The sequence below is a fragment of the Myotis yumanensis genome, unplaced genomic scaffold (assembly GCF_028538775.1).
Source record: "Myotis yumanensis isolate MYYU_CA2020_CCGP unplaced genomic scaffold, mMyoYum1.0.hap1 SCAF_9, whole genome shotgun sequence".
NCBI lineage: Eukaryota > Metazoa > Chordata > Mammalia > Chiroptera > Vespertilionidae > Myotis > Myotis yumanensis.
The window spans coordinates 50,801,077-50,820,862 of record NW_027223760.1 but is presented as its reverse complement, the minus strand read 5'-3'; the positions used below and the strand labels follow the sequence as shown (position 1 = coordinate 50,820,862).

Genomic DNA, 19,786 nt, shown 5'->3' with positions numbered 1-19,786 from the left:
GTCAGAGTCTTACTCCCTGGACCACAGTTTCACCCCCACTCTCCCACCCCTGGAATTTCCTGCAGACCAACATCGTTCCTTGGTCCATCTAAGAGCATAGTACTTACTAAAGTATTTGTTTGTCTGCTTCTTACTTGACTGTGAATCTTTTGAGGGGTATAAATTTGATGCCTTCATCATTGGCAACAAATAATCAAAGTAGTTATTAGCAATTTTAGTGGAAGGGATGAAACTATTCCAGTCACGTAAAAGCAAAGAAATGAGAAAAAATTGATATACACATATGATTACTTAAAGCATTTCAGACCTGGTTATCCAATAAAAGCCCACTGAAAATAATTAAAATGCAATTTTGATATAAAAATTATTCTTACAAGTAAATAAAAGAAAAATATTCTAACAAAAAAAATGGACAAAGACTATATAAAGACTGTGCACAGAGAACACAACTTGGAAACATGTGTATAAATAAAATTTAGCCTCACTAATAATTGAAGAAGTATAATTTAAAACAATGAAGAAGAGATAAACCAAAGGACATATATACTTATATGCATAGCCCATAGACAAGTGCAATAGGGTAGTGAAGACCTACGGAGTGGGGGGTATGAAGGGGCTGGGAGGAGGGGGATAGGAGGCAGATAAAAGGGAGAAAATGGGAGATATCTGTAATACTAACAATAAAAATATATTAAAAATAAATAAAACAATGAGATAGTTTGCTCTATTAAATGCCAAAGATTATGCAATAATAATAGCCAGTATTGTCTGTCTAAAATAAACAGGTTTTCTTCTATACTCTGTTAGAGTTGTCATCACTACAACTTTTCTGCAGGGCAATTTGGCAGAATGCATCAAGAGCCTTAAAATGGCCATGCATTTGATGTCAGTAATCACGTAATATGGAAATTAACTATGATATCACTTTAAATGAAAAACTATAATTATAAAACTTGGTATATAGTATTCATTTATAAAAAATTAAACATAAATATATACATTTCCCCTTTCTAGACCCATTCTAATTTCAGATTTCTTAAATGCCTCAGTAAATGTAAAAAAGCAAGACAAGGCCTGAAAAAAAATAACTGTTGACTTTCTCATTTTTATATAATTTTATTAATATTGTATTGGGAGTTCTTTTAAAATAGCCACTTGGAATCATTGGCTTCTACTTAAATTATAGTGTAAAAATATTAAATTTAAATGCCCTGAATATTCCCCATACATGTTTCTGTTAAGTCATGTCACCAGCAATGTCACCTTCTCCCCAATTCTGTCATTATAGATTTTTTTCTTTAAAACTTTACTTTGCACCCTAACCGGTTTGGCTCAGTGGATAGAGCGTCAGCCTGTGGACTGAACGGTCCCGGGTTCGTTTCCAGTCAAGGGCATGTACCTTGGTTGTGGGCACATCCCCAGTGGGAGGTGTGCAGGAGGCAGCTGATGGATGTTTCTCTCCCATCGATGTTTCTAACTCTATCTCTCTCCCTTCCTCTCTGTAAAAAAATCAATAAAATATATTTAAAAAAATAAAACTTTACTTTGCAACTGTTAAATTTTATCTTCTTAGATTAGGTCCATCGCTCCTTCCTGCTGAGATTTTCTGGGCTCCTGTTTCTTTCATCTATGAGTTAATCATCACTGTCAGCTCCTGTCTTTGTCTTTGGCAAATGTACAATCCTGCCTTTTCTAGTCTCATCTCAGTTATCTGAAATCATGCTACTCAGGGCGGGGCCTCAGCAGGTTTACTTCTGGTACCCAGCTCCCACTGGGCCCTTCTGAGGGAGCTGCTGGGCAGCAGGACCGGGAAGCAGCATTCAGAACACTGGGACATTTCGTGAAAGCGTCAAAGAGAGTATTAGGAAACAGGAGAGGGGACTTGCACAATTGGGGAGTGGTGCAGAAAAAGAGGAGGGGATACAGCATAGAATATACTGTTTTTTGGCCCTGGTGTTTGTCTTGGCTGCTCAGTACTTGTGGGTTAAATCATGTAACTGTTTGCATGCATGGCTCACACCACTGTAGGTAGTACCAGTGGTGCCCCTTATCCACAGGGAATATGTCCCAACCCGCCCCCGCCTCCCCCCGCCCCTGCCCCAGTGGGTGCCTGAAACTACAGCTAGAACCCTATATATACTATGTTTTTTCCCTATACATACCTATGATATAGCTTAATTTATAAATTAGACATAGTAAGAGATTAACAATAAAACTAATAATAAAATATAACAATTATAACAATCTACTGTAATAAAATTTATGTGAATGTGATCTCTTTCTATCAAAATATCTTATTTTACAGATAAAAGATTCACTCTTATTGTAGGTCTTAGTCACCTCAACTTAGGATTTTTTTTCCCTGATTAAGTGGAGAATTTTTACCTTTTTCACTTAAAGGACGTAGTTTCTGGTTTCTCTTTGGCATATCCAAATTTGCAGTATCACTACTCTTGTGCTTTGGGGCCATAGTAAGTAAAATAAGAGTTGACAGTCAATTTGACAACCAAGATGGCTACTGAGTGACTAATGTTTGGGATGGGGGGCAGGGAGGAGGGGTGTGGGGAAACCATATACAAAGTGGATACTCAGGGAATAGGGATGAATCACACCTCGGGCGGGATGGAATGGGACAGCACGAGATTTCATCTTGCTCCTCAGAACAGCGCACAGTTTAAAACTTATGACTTGTTTATTTCTGGAATTTTCTATTTAATATTTTCAAACTGCAGTTGACTGCAGGTAACTGAAACCATGGAAGGTAAAACCATGGGTGGGGGTGGGGAGTTCTTTTCGAGACCAGACGCTGTGGGAAGAGCTGTGTGTATATCCTGTTAAATCCATCCACAGCCCTAAGACACAGATACTGTTAAATTACCTAATGCCCAAGGTCATACAGCTAATAAATGCTGGAGCCACAATTTGAATTCCGAAAGTCTGAGGTATTACATTACACAACTCACACACATTTAGTTATGATACATTACAACCAACTTTTAACCTCTGTGCTACTTATTTTCTGGAGTGGAAGCATTAAATCAAATGACCCAATGCTGATTGTAATAAGACTTATCTTTTATGACTATAGGAAAAATATTATGGTCATACTATTAATACATATTCTTTTTTTTCCTCCAGAAAGAAGAAGTTATCAAACTTATTGTTGAAATATGTGGTAAGATTTGACTATTAAAAAAAACACACCTTTAAAGTACCAATCCTGCTGTGTTCTGTGTTGGTCAAGAGATAATGTGTTCACCAGAAGATGTATATTGTGTAACTCATGAGAATGTTTGAAGCTCATTTGAAAAGTCAGTAGGAAACTGAAAGGAAGCATTGAGAGGGGCAGTGGGAATCCTAATTTAAGAAAAGAAAGTAATCTTCCTGTTGATTAAGAAGTGTGAGACCTGCCTGGAGTCAGTGGGTAGCCAGGCATTCTGTAAGCCCAGTGTCATTTATCTTCAGGAGACATTTATCTGAGCTTGGGAAGAAGAAAGCAATGAAGGAAATATGACCACAGGGGCCTAACTGGTATCTGAGTCCAGCCTGGCTGGTGATGATCATGTCTGTGTTTTTCCTGAAGCAAGTCTTTCTGAATTGAGATTTGAGCACTATTTCTAGAGTGCATTCCCCCCAAAAGGCAGGAAGACAGTCAGGAGGTCCTCTTGCTTCACAACTATTTTTAAATACCTCTACATGTTTAGTCAAATACATTAGACTTAAAATAGAGTTACCAGAGAGAGGAAGTAAAGCGGTTAGCCCAAAGGCAAGAGATTAATGGAATAATACAGACAAGCGAATCTTCTGTGTTTAAACAGGACAGGTGCAGGAATATCACTGTTCTTCCATACAGAGACCCCAGAACTGGCTTGTCACCCCAAAATCTTCTGGACTTTAATAACCAACCTGGGACTCTACATGTTGTGGTGACAGGCCAATTTAGACACAATTTCTGAGTTCTAGAAGCTCTGTAAAAATTGCAACTTTCCTCATGATTTTTTGTGGTAGGATTGTTGGGCAATAGGAGGATGAATAAACCAATGGATCCCTGATAATTCTTAATGCCTGGGGACTCTGGCAACTGCCCTGAATGATAAACCCTAAATAGAAGTTGTTTATTGGCTAGCATTCTCATTACCCTCAAAAGGTTTCATAGTATGGTATGAATGGATGGATGGCCTCATCGATAAGATGGGAGCCACTTTAGTGGACATGGTGGGCAACTAGAAACATAAACTAGAGTAGCTCTTCTTTTTTTTTATTAACCACATCAATGTGTTTATTTTTTTAACTAGAGGCCCGGTGCATGAGATTCGTGCACTGGAGGGAGGGAGGGTCCCTCAGCCCTGTCTGCACTCTCTCGCAGTCCGGGAGCCCGCAGGGGATGTCAAACTCATGGCTTAGGCGCGCTCCTCCTGCCACCACTGCTGCACTTGCCAGCCATGAGCCCAGCTTCTGGCTGAGCGGCGCTCCCCCTGTGGGAGTGCACTGACCACCAGTGGGTAGCTCCTGCATTGAGCATCTGCCCCCTGGTGGTCAGTGCACATCATAGCGACTGGTCATTCTGCCCTTCGGTCGATTTGCATATTAGCCTTTTATTATATAGGATATTTATTAAATTGATTGGGGTGACATTGGTCAACATAAACATATAGGTTTAACATGTAGGCTTCTATGTTATAAGAGCTGTATATTGCACTGTGTGTCCTCCACCCAAAGTGAACAATTCTTGTGTACAATTAAAAGCCCTAATACTTCCCCCATGATTAAAATTTTTCATCACATTACTTTACCCATTGGCCATGCCAATGAGCTAATCTCTGTTTTCATGTAAGGATGAGGTTGAAGACTGAAATATTAGCTTTCAGATTCAGATTAAATACAAATGGTGGAATGACAAATTTAGGAGAGTGTGATCTCTTAGGGAGGGGGGGATGTAATCAGGAAGGCAGACACAGAGGATGCTGACTCTTAAAAACATTTTAGTTTTTAATCTGAGAAACTGGAACATAGTACTTATTATTTTATCATCTACAGTGTTTTATGTGTTTTTTTAAAAAATGAATTATTCTTTTCAAAGAGTCAGGTATAGAAACCAGATGGGAAACCAGTTGTCAGCTGTGTCCACAGTCACAGGAAAGGAAATAATCCAGGTCTCGGGTTCACCTGTGCCCATTCCTCCCCACCCCCACCAACCTGCTATGAATCAGTGATGTTTAGAGTTTCATTTCTACAATGTCTCTGTCTCGACATTCATCTTTTAGGTTGTGGGCCCAAATGTGAAGAGACTCCGCTAGACCTGCTGTTTGTGATTGACAGCTCAGAAAGTGTGGGGCCCAACAACTTCGAGATCATCAAAAATTTTGTGAAGACTCTGACTGACCAGGTGGCTCTGGACCTTGCCACAGTCCACATAGGCATCATCAACTATAGCCATAAGGTGGAGAAGGTGGCTCCTTTGATGGAGTTCTCCAGCAAGAATGACTTCAAGCTGGCTGTGGACAACATGCAGTACCTTGGGGAAGGCACCTATACGGCCACAGCTCTCGATGAAGCCAACCAAATGTTTAAAGCTGCAAGGCCAGGTGTAAAGAAAGTGGCCTTGGTCATCACTGATGGGCAGACAGATACCCGAGATAAAAAGAATCTGACAGAGGTGGTGAAGAATGCCAGGGACACCAAAGTGGAAATATTTGTGATAGGGGTGGTAAAGAAAAATGACCCCAACTTCAAAATGTTCTACAAAGAAATGATTCTAATTGCTAATGATAGCAATCATGTTTATCAGTTTGATGATTTCATTACTCTACAAGGTAAGACTCAGCTCCAGGGGAAAGGCACTTATGCTGTTCTTCCAAGTACCATGTCACTGGATTATCTTGAGAAAACATGGAAATTGGGAGGCTAGTGAGACTCGTGCAAACATTAAGTTGTAACACACACACTCCAGAAGGTTAAAACACTTAGTACCATCCCATTTCGAGAGTATAATCCCTTGTCTTTATTCATTAGTGACAAGTGCTGAGTTAGTTGGTCTTGGAATTAACTTGGGTATCTATGGTTGAGGGACATGGATGAAAAGAAAGAACAGAACTTGGGGGTATTGCTAAGATTAATGTTCAAAAAGTTACCTAACCTGAATAAAAGATGGAGCAAGCCAGCAGCAAGGCAGACAATAACCTTAGAATCAAAATTAATTAAGAAATACATGATGAATGAGAAAAAAATTATAGTAATCTAAAGAGAAGAGAGACACAAGGGGTTATTCTAGTTTAATCTCTGCTCTTACGAAAATGGATAATAGGTAAACAAGTTGATGTCAGGACTATCTTACAGAACACCATTTTGAATATTCAATCAGTGCTAATGAGCTAGGTTTCCCTATGCTCCTTTACCCTTTCACATGAACTGAGGTCTCTTAATGAGGCAATCTAAGACCCTGTCTCACCTATGGTTGAAGGATGATCAGTATTGCTTTACAATGAAACATGTTCCAACTATTTGGAAACTGATCATTCATTCCGGCAGGACCCCCACCTGGCAAGATTGGGAAGGAAGAAAATTTTATGCTTAATGTGTTTGCAGGCTTCGGTTTAGCACCATCCTTCCTTCTCCACACCCTGGAAGTGGGGCCTGACATGGGCTAGCACAGACCCTTCTTGTGTAGCATAGACCCTGCTCCCAGCCCACTCTGGGGACCAGCACGGCTGGCCCTAATGATAGCATACCAGACTTACACCTCCCCATAGTCTAGTTTTCCTTTTCTTCAGACCTTTCTAACCTGGGGTCCCAAATCCTTGACACCCAGTTGGATGAATAATGGGTTTGTTTGATATATTCAATCTCACTGGGCTGTTCATATGTTAGAATGACCAGAAGTATTACACATTTCAGAGACAAGTTCTATTTTTAATAATTGAGGAGCTTTATCATCTAAACCCAAGGGTTAGTAATGTGTTCCAGCCAGAGAGGGATATATTTGGGGGCTGGCTGGCCTTATGCTACTCTTAACCACCCATTAAACTTAGGAAGGGTGAGACTTGCCCCTTCCATGGAGTAGTTCATGGTTAATTGATGCTTTTGATAAGCAAGCATTTAAGTCATCCTTTTGCTTATTTGCCCTCCTTCATATTTTATTACATTTAATTAAATTATTTTAGATGGCCTCTCATAGATGATGTAAAAATGTTTTAAAACGTAGTTCACCTAGCAGCTGACTTCATGTGATGGGAAAGACTGTTTATTTTAAGGAGAATGCAGATCTCTTTAAACAGGGTTTGAGTAATGTTCCATTGCTCCTAAGATGTCTCTTTTCTACTTCTCTTTTAAAAGACACCCTGAAGCAAACACTGTTCAAAAAACATTGTCAGGATTTTGACTCCTACCTCAATAAAGTTTTGGGTTCATTGCCACTTCAACCTGGATTTGGGCTGTCAGGGGAAGAACTCGGTGTTTCCACTCCAGAGCCCCAGAAAGAACTGTCTGAATCAGTAAGTAACTGTCCTGCTTAATTTGCGAGCTTAACATTGTGTTTTCTGTCTGTTTGACATCAAAGAACATCTTGCTTTGCACTGCCAAGAATCAGCTGAGGTGTGTGTATTTTCCAGTTCTTGGCCCTAAATATTAGCTCTTTGTCTCCAGATTTCTAGTTCTGAAATAGCTCTGGGGCTTGTGAGCATGAATATGAGATTTCTAAATATTTCTATATTTTATTATTATTTATTAAATGTTGCAAATAATATTTTTATATTAGACCCCTGCCACCACCAAAGCCATAACAGGTACTAGAACAGATGAATACTATACGATTTGAATCACCCACTTGCCATGCTTTGCAGATCCTTTCATACCAGGTCACAACTCTTTCTTGTCTGTCTGTGTATCCACTGCCCATTTTGCACCCTCTCAGGTTTCTTCAAAGTGTAAAATATTCAACCTGCCACTATGCCCCAATCCAGGCCACATTCTTAGCTCATTTCTTATGATCAGAGCAGGGACTGGGAGGGAAGCTATGCAGGCATATGGTGAAAGGTAGATGTTCTGTTTCATAGCAACAGAAAGAACTACCTCCCAGATGTATTGAGACAAATGTGACTGTAATAACTATCTTCTGGGCACTAACCTCAGCCAATCAGGTTATGAGCAATTATTAGGTTCTTTTAGGTCAAAACTGGAGAGCCTCCCATAATTACTGGCCAGTGGGTGTTGTAGACTCTTCCCCACTAAGTCACAACAAAGCAGACCCTGACTCATTTTTACTACACAAATGGACATCCTCTAGCAAGCAGGCACATGGCTGCCATGACCCTGTTCCGTAAGCTCCATGGAGTCCCCATCCTGCCCTTTTATGAAGGCTTCGTGGACATGGGAGATTCATTATGAGCAAGTGCAACAATATTCTAGCATCAGGATTCAGCTGTCCAGTTGGACTAAGGCCTTGAGAAAGGCCTGGGTCCAGATCAGTAGGTGGACCCAGGACCATTTAGGAATCAGGTCTAGGAAGCCATTCCTACGGGGACAGAATCTAGGACTCCCTAGATTTTTATACTCTGTTCAAAAAAAGGGGCAGAAAGGTTCTAGTGTGTTTCTATTTGATTAAATACTAACCATGTCTGAGGTGGGTAATTTCAGTTAGGGCAACAGACTGCCCTGGGATTGTTGACTGAAATGAACATATACATTCTTACCACCTGGTTTATATCAGGGGTCAGCAAACTCTTTCTGTAAAAGGCAATACAGTAAGTCTTTTTGGCTTTTCAGGCCATTTGATCTCTGTTGCAATTACTCAACTCTGTCTTTGAAGTACAAAAGCACCACAGCTAGTACTTAATGAATAAATATGGCTGTGTTTGGATAAAGCTTATTTCCAAAGCAGATGAAGACTCTGACTTGGCCCCAGGGGTTGCTGACCCTGGTCTTTACTGAGCATTGTAAAGTAAATTACAGACATTAATGTACACAGTCTATGACTTTGTCCCTCCCCTAGTCGATCCATGTCCCTTTCTAAAACCTTCCTAAAAAGAGCCTGCTCAGGTTTCATCCAGCAAGTGGTGCTTAAACTGAGCTCACCTTGTGATTAATGAATTTCAGTAGCATGTATTGATCACCTACTGCTGTAGCTGGTGGTGATTCTTAAGACACAGTTCCTGGCTGGCAGGTGTGACTCAGTTGGTTGGAGTGTCATACCATACACCAAAAGGTGGTGGGTTCGATTCCTGGTCAGGGCACATATTCAGGTTGTACGTTTGATCCCAGGTCAGGATGCATGTGGGAAGCAAATGATCAATGTGTGTGTGTGTCTCTCTCTCTCTCTCTCCCCCTCCCCTCTCTCTCCCTCTCAAATTAAGTAAATAAATAAAGACACAGTTCTTGCCTAAGAGAAGTCCAGGCTCTATCAGTGAATGGATTACATATAGGAGGTAGTAAGAACTTTAGCAGAGCTATGGATGAACCACAAGAGATGGTACAATTAATTTCAGGGCAAAGTCATGGAGGACTTTATAGAGGAGGTGGCATTGAGCTGAGTTTTAAGAATAAGCAGGAGTTTTTCACAGTAGAAGGCTACCTCCAGCAGAGGGAACATGTAGGCAAAGGGGGATACCAAGGGCCAGAGTACTTCAATAAATTAGTACAAGTTAAGTCTAACTGGAGCCTAAAGTGTGTGTGGCAGAATGGTGAGAGTTAAATCTGGATAAATAAGTTGAGGACCAATTATAAATGGCTTTCTCTGTTAAGCTAAGGAGTTTAAACTGAATCCATAGGCCAGGCAGCCAGGAGAAAGCAGAGAAGTTTTGAAAGCAAGGGTCATAAGATCATATTTGGTTCACGGGAGGAATAACCCTGATTGCAGTGTGAAAGATAAATAGGAAGAGGCAGGAGAGACGGAGACTGAGATATGAGTCTAGGTGAGAGATAATGAGAGCAGTGGGAATGAAAGGAGGCATGGATTGAATAGCCATTTCTGGGGTAGAATGAACAGGATTTAGTGATTGTGTGGATTAGAGGTTAGGCAGAGAGAGCGATTTGGGGATGACAGTTGGATTTCTAGCTCGGAGATGGGGTGAAATGAAATACCATCCCCAGAGATGGAGAATACAGGAGCTAGGATGGGGTTTTTTGAAGGCAAATAATGAGCTTAGTTTGCACCAGGTAAGGTAGAGGTGCCTGAGGGAAATCCAAGGCAGTTATAACACAGAATGAAGCACAGCAAGACCCTATGCCTCATATCATGACTCAGGAAGTCTGATGGCCCGAGAGACAAGTAATATTAATGGATTGTGACAGTAGAATCATTCTAGTAGCTGGGAAGGGGATGGCATACGAAGAGTACATCCAAAGTAGTTTGGATTTAAAACACCTAGAGCTGCACAGAAGAAAACTCAGCATCATCTAGGTCTCTCTAGGGTGCCTGTGGCTGAGATAATGGGATCTCACAATGAACTTGGGTTTCTTAGATAGCCCACTTTCACCCAGGCTCTTTGCAGAAACACCAAGGCAAGACTGTGGGATTCCTATACAGAGCGATTCCACAGCAAACCAGTGATGAAATGACCAGCTAGTATAGGAAGAGACTCTCTGGGGAGCTCCTGCACCGTGTGGAGTGGGCGAGCTGTGATTCTCCACTTTCCCTCTGATATTGTCCTGAGATATATATATATCTCAATGCTAGCCTTAAGTCTAGGGTGCAGGATCTGCATCTTCATGGAGGAAATGTATATTCTGCATCAATGTAAATTATAGAAAACTAACACAGCAGGCTGACTTTGCTGGCTGTCCCACCCTCTCTTTGTCCTTCCTTGCTTTTAGTGAGACCCTATCCCTGGTCTACACCCCTTTTTCTCCCCTCCTGTCATGATCACACAAGCTGCTCAGAGACCTCCATCGCAGTTTTCACTCCTGATGTTTCTCCTATCTCTTACTTGCCTTTCCCCACTACTCTCCCTCATCTGTACTCCACTTTGAGATCTGTCTAAAGGTCACTCTGATAGTTAGGCTCTACTGGCAGTTTTTTCAAGAGCTAGAGTCCTAACTGGTTTGTCTCAGTGGATAGTGTGTCAGCCTGTGGACTGAAGGGCCCTAGGTCCAATTCCAGTCAAGGGCACATGCCTGGGTTGTGGGCTCAATTCCTGGTGGGGGGCATGCAGGAAGCAGCTGTCAATGATTCTCTCTCATCATTGATATTTCTCTCTCTCCCTTCCTCTCTGACATCAATTTAAAAAAATAAAAAGCTGGAGCCCTGGGCAGGTTCTGACTTCATACTGAAATTAGATGTGGTCTTTAATCCTAAAACCTGACCCCAGGCTCTGTCCTCAACTCTGACGGCACAGCTTTTAGTCCCTACCTGTGCTCTGAAGCCCATTCCCTTCTCTTCCAAGACAGGGCTTTGCTTCACTGTGGTGCTCATTCCTGCCAATATTTCTCACTTCTGCCCTAAAGTAAATTCCCTAACCCTCTCATAGTTCACATGTCCCTCGTTCTACTATCCTATCTCTTTTTATAATAGAATTATTCTATAGGCCTGTCTCTTCTTTCTCTCTCTCTCTCTCTCTCTCTCTCTCTCTCACACACACACACACACACACACACACACACACACACACACATTCTCCTTCCCTCTCACTCTGGCTCTCACTTTCAACTTCTTTTGTAAAAGTATATTATTAGAACAGTAAGAAGCATATACGGGCCAATGCTACTTCCTCTGATATGGCACTGAAACTCTGCTGAAAAGCCACCACCAATCTCCTAATTGTCAAATCCTATTGCCATCTTCTAACTTCTCTCCTCTTTCACATATAACACCATGCTACTCATTTCTTTGATTTTGAGGGTTCTCTCTCTCCTTGTTCTCCTCTCATCCTTCTGAGCACTCTCTCTTAATTGCTTTCGGGGTTTCTCTCTTTCTTTACCTCTTAAATACTTAACCCTCAATTCTTCTGAGGTCTATCCTTAGCCTGCCTCTCTTCTTGTTCCACATTCTCTTTCTCAGTTCCAAAACCAACAACTCTCAATCCAGGCTCTTCTCCTGGGCCCCAGATGGACATTTTTAGTCCCTGCACACGTTAGACTATGTTCACCGTGCTGCTGCTCATTTCCTTCCCAGGGCTATGGTCCCACCAACCAGGCAGGCACCTGACAAGAAATTGTCTCACCACTTCTTGTCTCTATTAATAATATGGCCTCAAAATACTGATCCCATCTTTTTTAAAAAATACATTTCATTGATTTTATTACAGAGAGGGAGGGAGAGGGATAGAGAGTTAGAAACATCGATGAGAGAAACATCAATCAGCTGCCTCCTGCACACCCCCCACTGGGGATGTGCCCGCAACCAAGGTACATGCCCTTGGCCGGAATCGAACCTGGGACCATTGAGCCCGCAGGCCGACGCTCTATCCACTGAGCCAAACTGGTCAGGGCACACTGATCCCATCTTGCTGTTCTATATCTTCTTCAGTTTATCCATTACTTGTTGACAGTATAATTTTATTTATTTTTTTATCTTATAAAAATAACATCATTGAATTCTTTTTCTCCTATATAATTCCATTTGTGCTGAATTTTCTATAAAATCTCTAATAACATGGCATACATTTTAACAGCAGATTAGGAAAAAATAACATAATAGTTCAGTACATCTATATTTTTCTCCTAATGTTGTAGGTTGCTCAACATATTATACTCACTACTAGATGAAGTAGCCCATTCAAAAAAAAAAATAGACTTTCCAAACTTGGGACTGGAGTTTTCCTGTCTCCATTGACAGGAAAATTGATTTCCTGAAATTAGACTTACTTATTTATAAGTGGCCTTGACTAGGCATATATACAGATATATTATAATTTATTTTTATAAAATTCAATTAACACTCATTGTGGTGGTAAAAAAAAAACACTTCAATTCTTTTGGATAAAATCCTGCTTAATGACTAATTTTTAGCATTAAAAATTACTTCATGCTTACTACATGAAGTTGTGTAAGCATCCTATATTCCTAATAGACTTATTACCCTTAGAATATAAGATGCTCCTATCCCATGGAGGAGAGGAAAAAAATATTACAAACTGACCTAGGAGAAATATCCCACACCTGAAAATCGGGAAATGTGGTATTCTCAGTGCTGAAGCTAAATACTTATTTTCTTGGCTCAAAAATTTATATTTTCTATTTTAATATTTCAGAGATTGGGGTGCATCTAGTTAGTGTGTTGTGGTCTTCTTTTTAAATACTTAAAATTGATAGTGTATCGCACAGAGACCAACAAATTAAAAATAAAATCTGATATCCGCCTGACACTGGGTGAATCACCTATTTCTTAAGGGTTCTGTTTCCTCATTTATAAAATAAGGGATTGTTTCCAGAATATTCTTCCTTTAGTAAAATTATATTATTAGAATAGTAAAAAGCATATATTGGCCAATGCACACTTACCGGGCATTATATTAATGCATGTGAGGCTTTAAACAGAATGAAATCCTGCAGTTTACCCTCTAGGGAGGCTGCAGATGATGGGGGAGATGCAGCCCAAACTAAAGGTATTCTTGACAGTCCTCCACAACCTTAAATGCAAATAAAAAGCATTCAATTTAAGTACTACTTGAGAGCTGAGAGTCCTGGCCAAAAAAAAGTTATCACCTGGGAAGAGTCAATCAAGGTCAGAAGCCAGAGAAGCCAGGCACCTTGAAGGCTCTGGCAGCTGAGCAGCTGGCAAACGCAGACAGAATCCCCACAGCCACCCGGGAGGAACGTGGACCGGCACTGCTGGGAAAAGCTAAGCCTGAACACATGGGCTAATGCAGATGATCATCTGCATTCATCCAGAGAAGTCATGAGCTCAGAGTCGAAGAGCTTGTCTGTGATAAATGCAAAATTCTGGGTAATGAATTATGAGAGAAATGTTTGGAAATCAGAGACCAGATGGCCTTTTGGAATTCTTAGTAATCCTGCTTTAGGGCATACATTCATATTCCTAGGATGCTGCTCCAAATCTGTTTTCCTCCCCTTAAAGATCTGCCCTAACCCTGAAAGGGACTGACCATAACACATCTGCTTGTGCAGCTGCACGGAGCAGCCCTGGACTCCAGGTGTTGGCCCTTCACGCCCCGCTACGCTCCTCCTCTGTCTTCTTACTGTGCTGACACCAGTTGTCTCCTCCAAGGCAAGCCAGTGTGGTGGGAGTAGAAATGTGTGGAGCTGGTAGGCAGGCTTTTGTTTTTAGGTTTATAAAAAGAACAGAGAACATATATAACAAACATCTGAGTTCCCACCACCAATATGTAACCATTATTTCCATTTAATCACTCATTCTTGCTGCAAATAAAGTTAAAGTCGTCACTTGTTTTCTCTTTCTCCTCCTCCTCTCTCCAGGGGAACCACTACCACGAATTTGGTGTGTATTTTAACAGTAAAGTTTGGGGCTGTTTAAATTCCACTTTTACAACTGGAAGTTCTGTTAGGGTCTAAGCTTTTCTGATTTTCAAATGATGATATTAAAGCCTAGAAGAATTAAATAATTAATCCAAATACACCCCCCCCCTTTTCTTTCCCTCTCCCTCTCCCATTCTGAATTTATCCAGCAGTCACCATTTGCTCATCTATGCTATGAAAAATTTAAGAAAATAAAAGAAGAAAAGGAAGGGAGGAAAAGGGAAAGATAAACATGGCATGGCTTAATTTCTCTGAGCAGGAAAGTGATATTTACACATGTGAAACAGGAAATGATGCGACAGTATAGGATTAAAGGTTAACGTCCATATGATGAGGGCCAAGTATGGAACATTAGCAGGTACTGTGCACCATCTGGAAGAGGACCGTTAGTACTGACTGGGTTGTTGGGAAAGGTTCTGCAGGTGGGGTCCACGGTGGGAGGGTTCACTTTGATCCTGATGCAGAATGAAGAAGAGGAAGGGATGAAAGAAAGGTCATAGCAAGATGTGCTGGGAATAGTGGAAGACAAGCTTATGAAATCATCAAAGTGTGGAGGAGACAGATTGTGGCAGTGCCATGTATCAGATGAACAAATTTTTACCTATAAATTGGTAATTGTCTCTTTTTTCAACCATAACATCTAATAAATGGTGATAGCTTAATAAAAGACACTCAATAGTGAGAAGGCAAATTGGTAAAACTTTTTTGAAGAGGACTTTGTCTCAGAAGCTCAAATATGAGTGTTCTTAAACCAGCAATCAGCCATGTGCTTTTGAATAGAAAAAGAACAAATTAAATGTTTTTAAAAGGCCATTATAATTACATATATTTTGTATTTAAAATGGTATATAGTCGTAGTAAAACATATGGAACCAGGATATATTAGAATTTAAAAAACATAGAAAACCAAACACACAGTATATATTTGTTTAAAAAATATATATGCACATAGGAAAAAGACTGGGGGAAAATACACCTGTATATCAGCAACGATTATTTCTGGGAGGCGGAATCACTCACTTGTGATTTCTCTTTCCTTCTTTTTGTTTGTTCAGATTTTCCAAAATCCCTTCCATGAACATGTTTGCTTTTGTAATAAGGAAGAAAATTATAAAATGGCAAACCATAACAAGTATGTTTTTGTTGAGAGAATCTGAATCTCACAGAGCCAAAAAATCTAATTATCCTCATTTATGAAAAATAAATTAATTTCACTGGTTCTAAGAACATGAGATGTGATATTCTGGTGGTCATAAGTCCCAAATGGTGATGTGATTGAAAAAGAAAACACACACTCCTAAAAGTGTAAGGGGTAAAGAATAACTTAGGGGGCCTTAAGGCTTGAATATGGTAATAATTTAAAGACTCAGTTAATTCCTTTAAGAAAACCATGCTGCCACATGCACTTCTTCAAAGGAATATTCTCGCCTGACAGATAGTGTATCTGAAGTGTAGCCTCATGTCCAGTGACATTTTTATGTTTGATAAACTGCTCCTCAGGCAACTTTCTCTTTTTTCCTTGTGTGTGTGTGTGTGTGTGTGTGTGTGTGCATGTGCACGCACACGCACTTAAAATGAAATATGTGCAAACAAACAAAAACCTAACAGTATTTCTTCCCTGAAACAGGTATGTCTCAGATTTTGCCACTAGCTTACCAATAATTTTGGGGCAGTTCCTTATTCATTTGGAGCTTTAGGTTCCCCTCTAGACAATGAAGTACTGAGAAAATGTTCCTCTAGCCTTAAAATTCTCTAGCTCTATGATTATAACAAAAGTTCTCATTCAAATTGTCATATGTACACACAAGATCAATCTGAAAGAAACATGAATACCTAGTGAACCAGTTTTACCACCAATTGTACCAAAAGTTGTACAAAAGTTTGGGGCTAGTGAAAATCCACTACTGTGTTTGACTTGAGAGCCTATTTCATAGGACCGATGACTAGATCAATCCCAATGGAAATATCTGCTTTGATTTACCAGGTAGTACTTGAATCATTGTAAATATATATATATATACACCAATAACAGGATTGATTAGTGTTTCCCCCATTGTGTGTGTGTGTGTGTGTGTGTGTGTGTGTGTGTGTACTAGTATATACACATAAACCCACACAAAGTGGTAGGAAAAATCCATAATGTAAGTATTCAGGGATGCATGACATAGAAGAGGGGCTCATCTCCTGGGCTTTATTGAAAGAATTAATATTGGAGAGTTGGGGAGAAGCAGCATGCTGAACTTTCCCTTAAATATTCCCAAAAGCGAACTCACTTTTTTGACTTGATATCACTAGAAACAAAAATGTGAACTTTTTGTGTAGGTCAGTATCCTCGGAGCCCAGGACAAAGAGAATGAGCCTCCAGAGCCTACCTGGGCTGACAGCCTGGCCACCACACCTTCACCTGAGGCTGCCACCATCCAGGGGCCATTGCGCAGCCCCTCTGAGGATAGGACCATGGGTCTGGAAACTACAACTCCAAGCCCCCGTTTGAACTTACAGTGGGGAAAGCTGGTGCACAAAGGTAAGAGATACCTGCCAATCAGCTGCTGCATCTACAATGTGAAGAAGGCACAGAGAAGATGGTCTCTAAAATCTCATTTAGAGAGAATGTATTTTGATGGCAAACAGGGGGAACAGAAGATAATTTCATTTTATTATATATAGAATTAGAAAACTGGCTGGCTGTAGAACAAATTTGTAAAAGAATATTTAAAGCTCTTTAGTGTTTGTTATTACTATTTAGTATTTATTTTATTTTGTTTTTGTTAATGCTCGCCCAAGGATATTTTTCCCATTGATTTTTAGAGAGTGGAAGGGAGGAAGGGGTCTGGGGTGGGGGGAGAAAGGGAGAAAGAAACATCAATGTGAGCAATACATGGCTTGGTTGCCTCCTGCATACACTCTAATCAGTGCTGGGGATTGAACCTGCAACCCAGGTATGTGTCTTTGACCAGGAGTCAAACCTACGTGCGACCCTTTGGTGTACGGGCCAGTGCTCTATCCATTAAGCACACAGACCAGGGCTGTTATTATTTTTAATTTGAATACTTTTACAGAGGGTTGTACTCTTGTATTTGCCACAGTCCCTACCACTCCCTATTATCTTACACATAGCCCACACATACAGACATTTGAGTTTTGAACCTTAGATTGTAGAAGAAAGAAAAAAAGCTAGAATCTAAATTCATCAACATATTTTCTACGGAATTAATATCTATAGAATTAATCATTAGATACACAGTTTGTGAAGAACATGTCAGAGAGACAATATCCCTGCGTAAAAGAAGCAAAAATTGCCTTGAAAAGAAGTTACACAATATTATTTATTGTTTTTAAGAGTAAAAGTGGTAAAAATCCACTGTTCCTTTCCAATTGGTTCAGAGCGTTCATTTTGTTTTAGAAAGTAAATGACTTGAGACACACTCCAACTCTAGGGAAATGATTATGGGAGATGGGGAGAGGGCTGGCTTTGATATTGATAAATGAAGTTTATGACATATAAACCATTTCACAGAACATGAAAACAGACAGCAAATACTGTTTTGGTCTTTTTGGCCTTGGAATCACATCCTTGGTTAGGAAATATGAATCATGACACTAAGGCATACCATGACATGAAAAGGGATTTAACAAAGGATTTATGGTTGTAGCTTTGCTTTTTGACAGTGGACATATTTCTGAAATTTATTTATAAACTGACATAAAAGGTCACGTTTTTATTATGCTACAAGTGCTTCTCTTTATAAAAGAAAATTGTGGCATAAAGAGAGCCCTCTGCTTTACTTTTTTTTTTGTAACTTAAAGGGATCTTTTTTTTTTTTTTTTTTAGTAGCACAATGACACAGATTGCAGTGGTACTTTCTATGAACAAACTGGAAGGGAATGAGTATAGGAAGCCAAAATCATCTTCATTCCAAATATTAATTTGATTTTAAATCAATTCCAAAGTAAATTAGAAAGTCCTATTTTTCTCGTGTCAACTAATCCTCACAAGAATATTGTGCTTTCAGGGAAATATGAATTTTTAACGGGGTTTCATGCAGATTAAAAAAATGTATGTTTTCAAATGAATGAATATCTAATGGTGGAGTTTTGGGTGGTGGAGGAAATGTTTTGGGTATCAGGGAACCCTTCTTTAACTTAGAACAGTATTTTCTGAGTTGTGTTAGTGTGCATGGAGAATCAAGTTTATGAAGCTTTTCTTTTTCATCTTTTCAGTGAAAGAAAAACCTATAATAACACATTGCCCTTTTTTTCAACCTAGACCCTAGGTGTTTAGAAGACCTAAAGCCTGGAAACTGTGCTGAATATGTGGTCCGATGGTATTATGACCAACAGGTCAACTCTTGTGCCCGCTTTTGGTTCAGTGGCTGTAATGGCTCAGGAAATAGATTCAACAGTGAAAAGGAATGTCAAGAAATCTGCATTCAAAGATGAGCAAGGAGGTCAACCTGTAATGAGTCAAATCTACATCTCTATCAACAAGTCTAGAAAGAACCACTATAATTTCAGCATGTTCACCCAATACGAATAAAGCACCATGTTTGATTGTATACTGAGTATTTGGAATTTATAAACATAATTGAATCCTTGCATCCACACTGGGATGTAGGTGTTAACCATTTTTACAGATAAAGAAGCTGAGGCTCTGACTTTAGTAACTTGTCAATAGTCACCCAACTAACAAATGGCAGGCTGAGGGTTTGGCTTAGAGCTGTGCAAACTCAATACATAGGCCTTAGTATCTACTTCACAACCTGCAATGTGGTTCTGATTCCTGTTCCTTCCTATTCGATGTATAATGTTGGATTAAATTCCTTCCCCAGCCTAGCCCCCTATTTCTCCCTGGCCCCCTGATCCCTTCTACCCACTTCAGTCCCCCAAACCTCTCACAGCCCTGACAGTGGCAAAAAGATAGGTAGTTGGTAGGGAAGGACTAGAGTTTGGGAATCAGGAGTGATGGGAGTAGGTAGGAAGGGATGAGATCATAAAGATATCCTGCTTGAAGGAAACCTAGAAGATGAAATGGTTCTGAGATGAGAGGTATTGGGATAGGAGCTGGAGTGGTGGTTAGATTTTTGCCTTACTTGCTCTGAAACTGAGTAAGAAACCAATCTGAAATAAAATGACTTAACACAAATGGATTAACAACTGTCACTCCACACTCCTCCAACATATTTGGTAACAAACCGTTATTGTGTGTTTAAACTATATATTGAAAACAAAAAGTGTAATTTAAAGGAAGGAACTTTTCTCACCCTTCCTTTAAAATATGTAAATGTGACTTTCAACTTTAGGGGGATGGGAAAAGAAGACACTTGACAGCCAAGAACTACTTAAAACTCACATCCTCACT

At 40.0% G+C, this 19,786-nt stretch overlaps 1 protein-coding gene across 2 annotated transcripts in view; it reads left to right on the top strand.

Annotated features, from left to right (window-relative positions):
* COL28A1 (collagen type XXVIII alpha 1 chain) overlaps positions 1 to 19,394 on the top strand; it is a 143,091-nt gene extending 123,697 nt beyond the window's left edge. For both annotated transcript variants that reach the window (XM_070425131.1, XM_070425130.1), the window contains exons 31-35: positions 3,139 to 3,175; positions 5,265 to 5,813; positions 7,333 to 7,490; positions 16,750 to 16,951; positions 18,695 to 19,394. In XM_070425131.1, the coding sequence (XP_070281232.1) occupies positions 3,139 to 3,175; positions 5,265 to 5,813; positions 7,333 to 7,490; positions 16,750 to 16,951; positions 18,695 to 18,867 (1,119 nt within the window). In that variant the 3' untranslated portion in view covers positions 18,868 to 19,394. The remainder of the gene's footprint in view (positions 1 to 3,138; positions 3,176 to 5,264; positions 5,814 to 7,332; positions 7,491 to 16,749; positions 16,952 to 18,694) is intronic.
* The last annotated feature ends 392 nt before the right edge of the window (positions 19,395 to 19,786 follow it).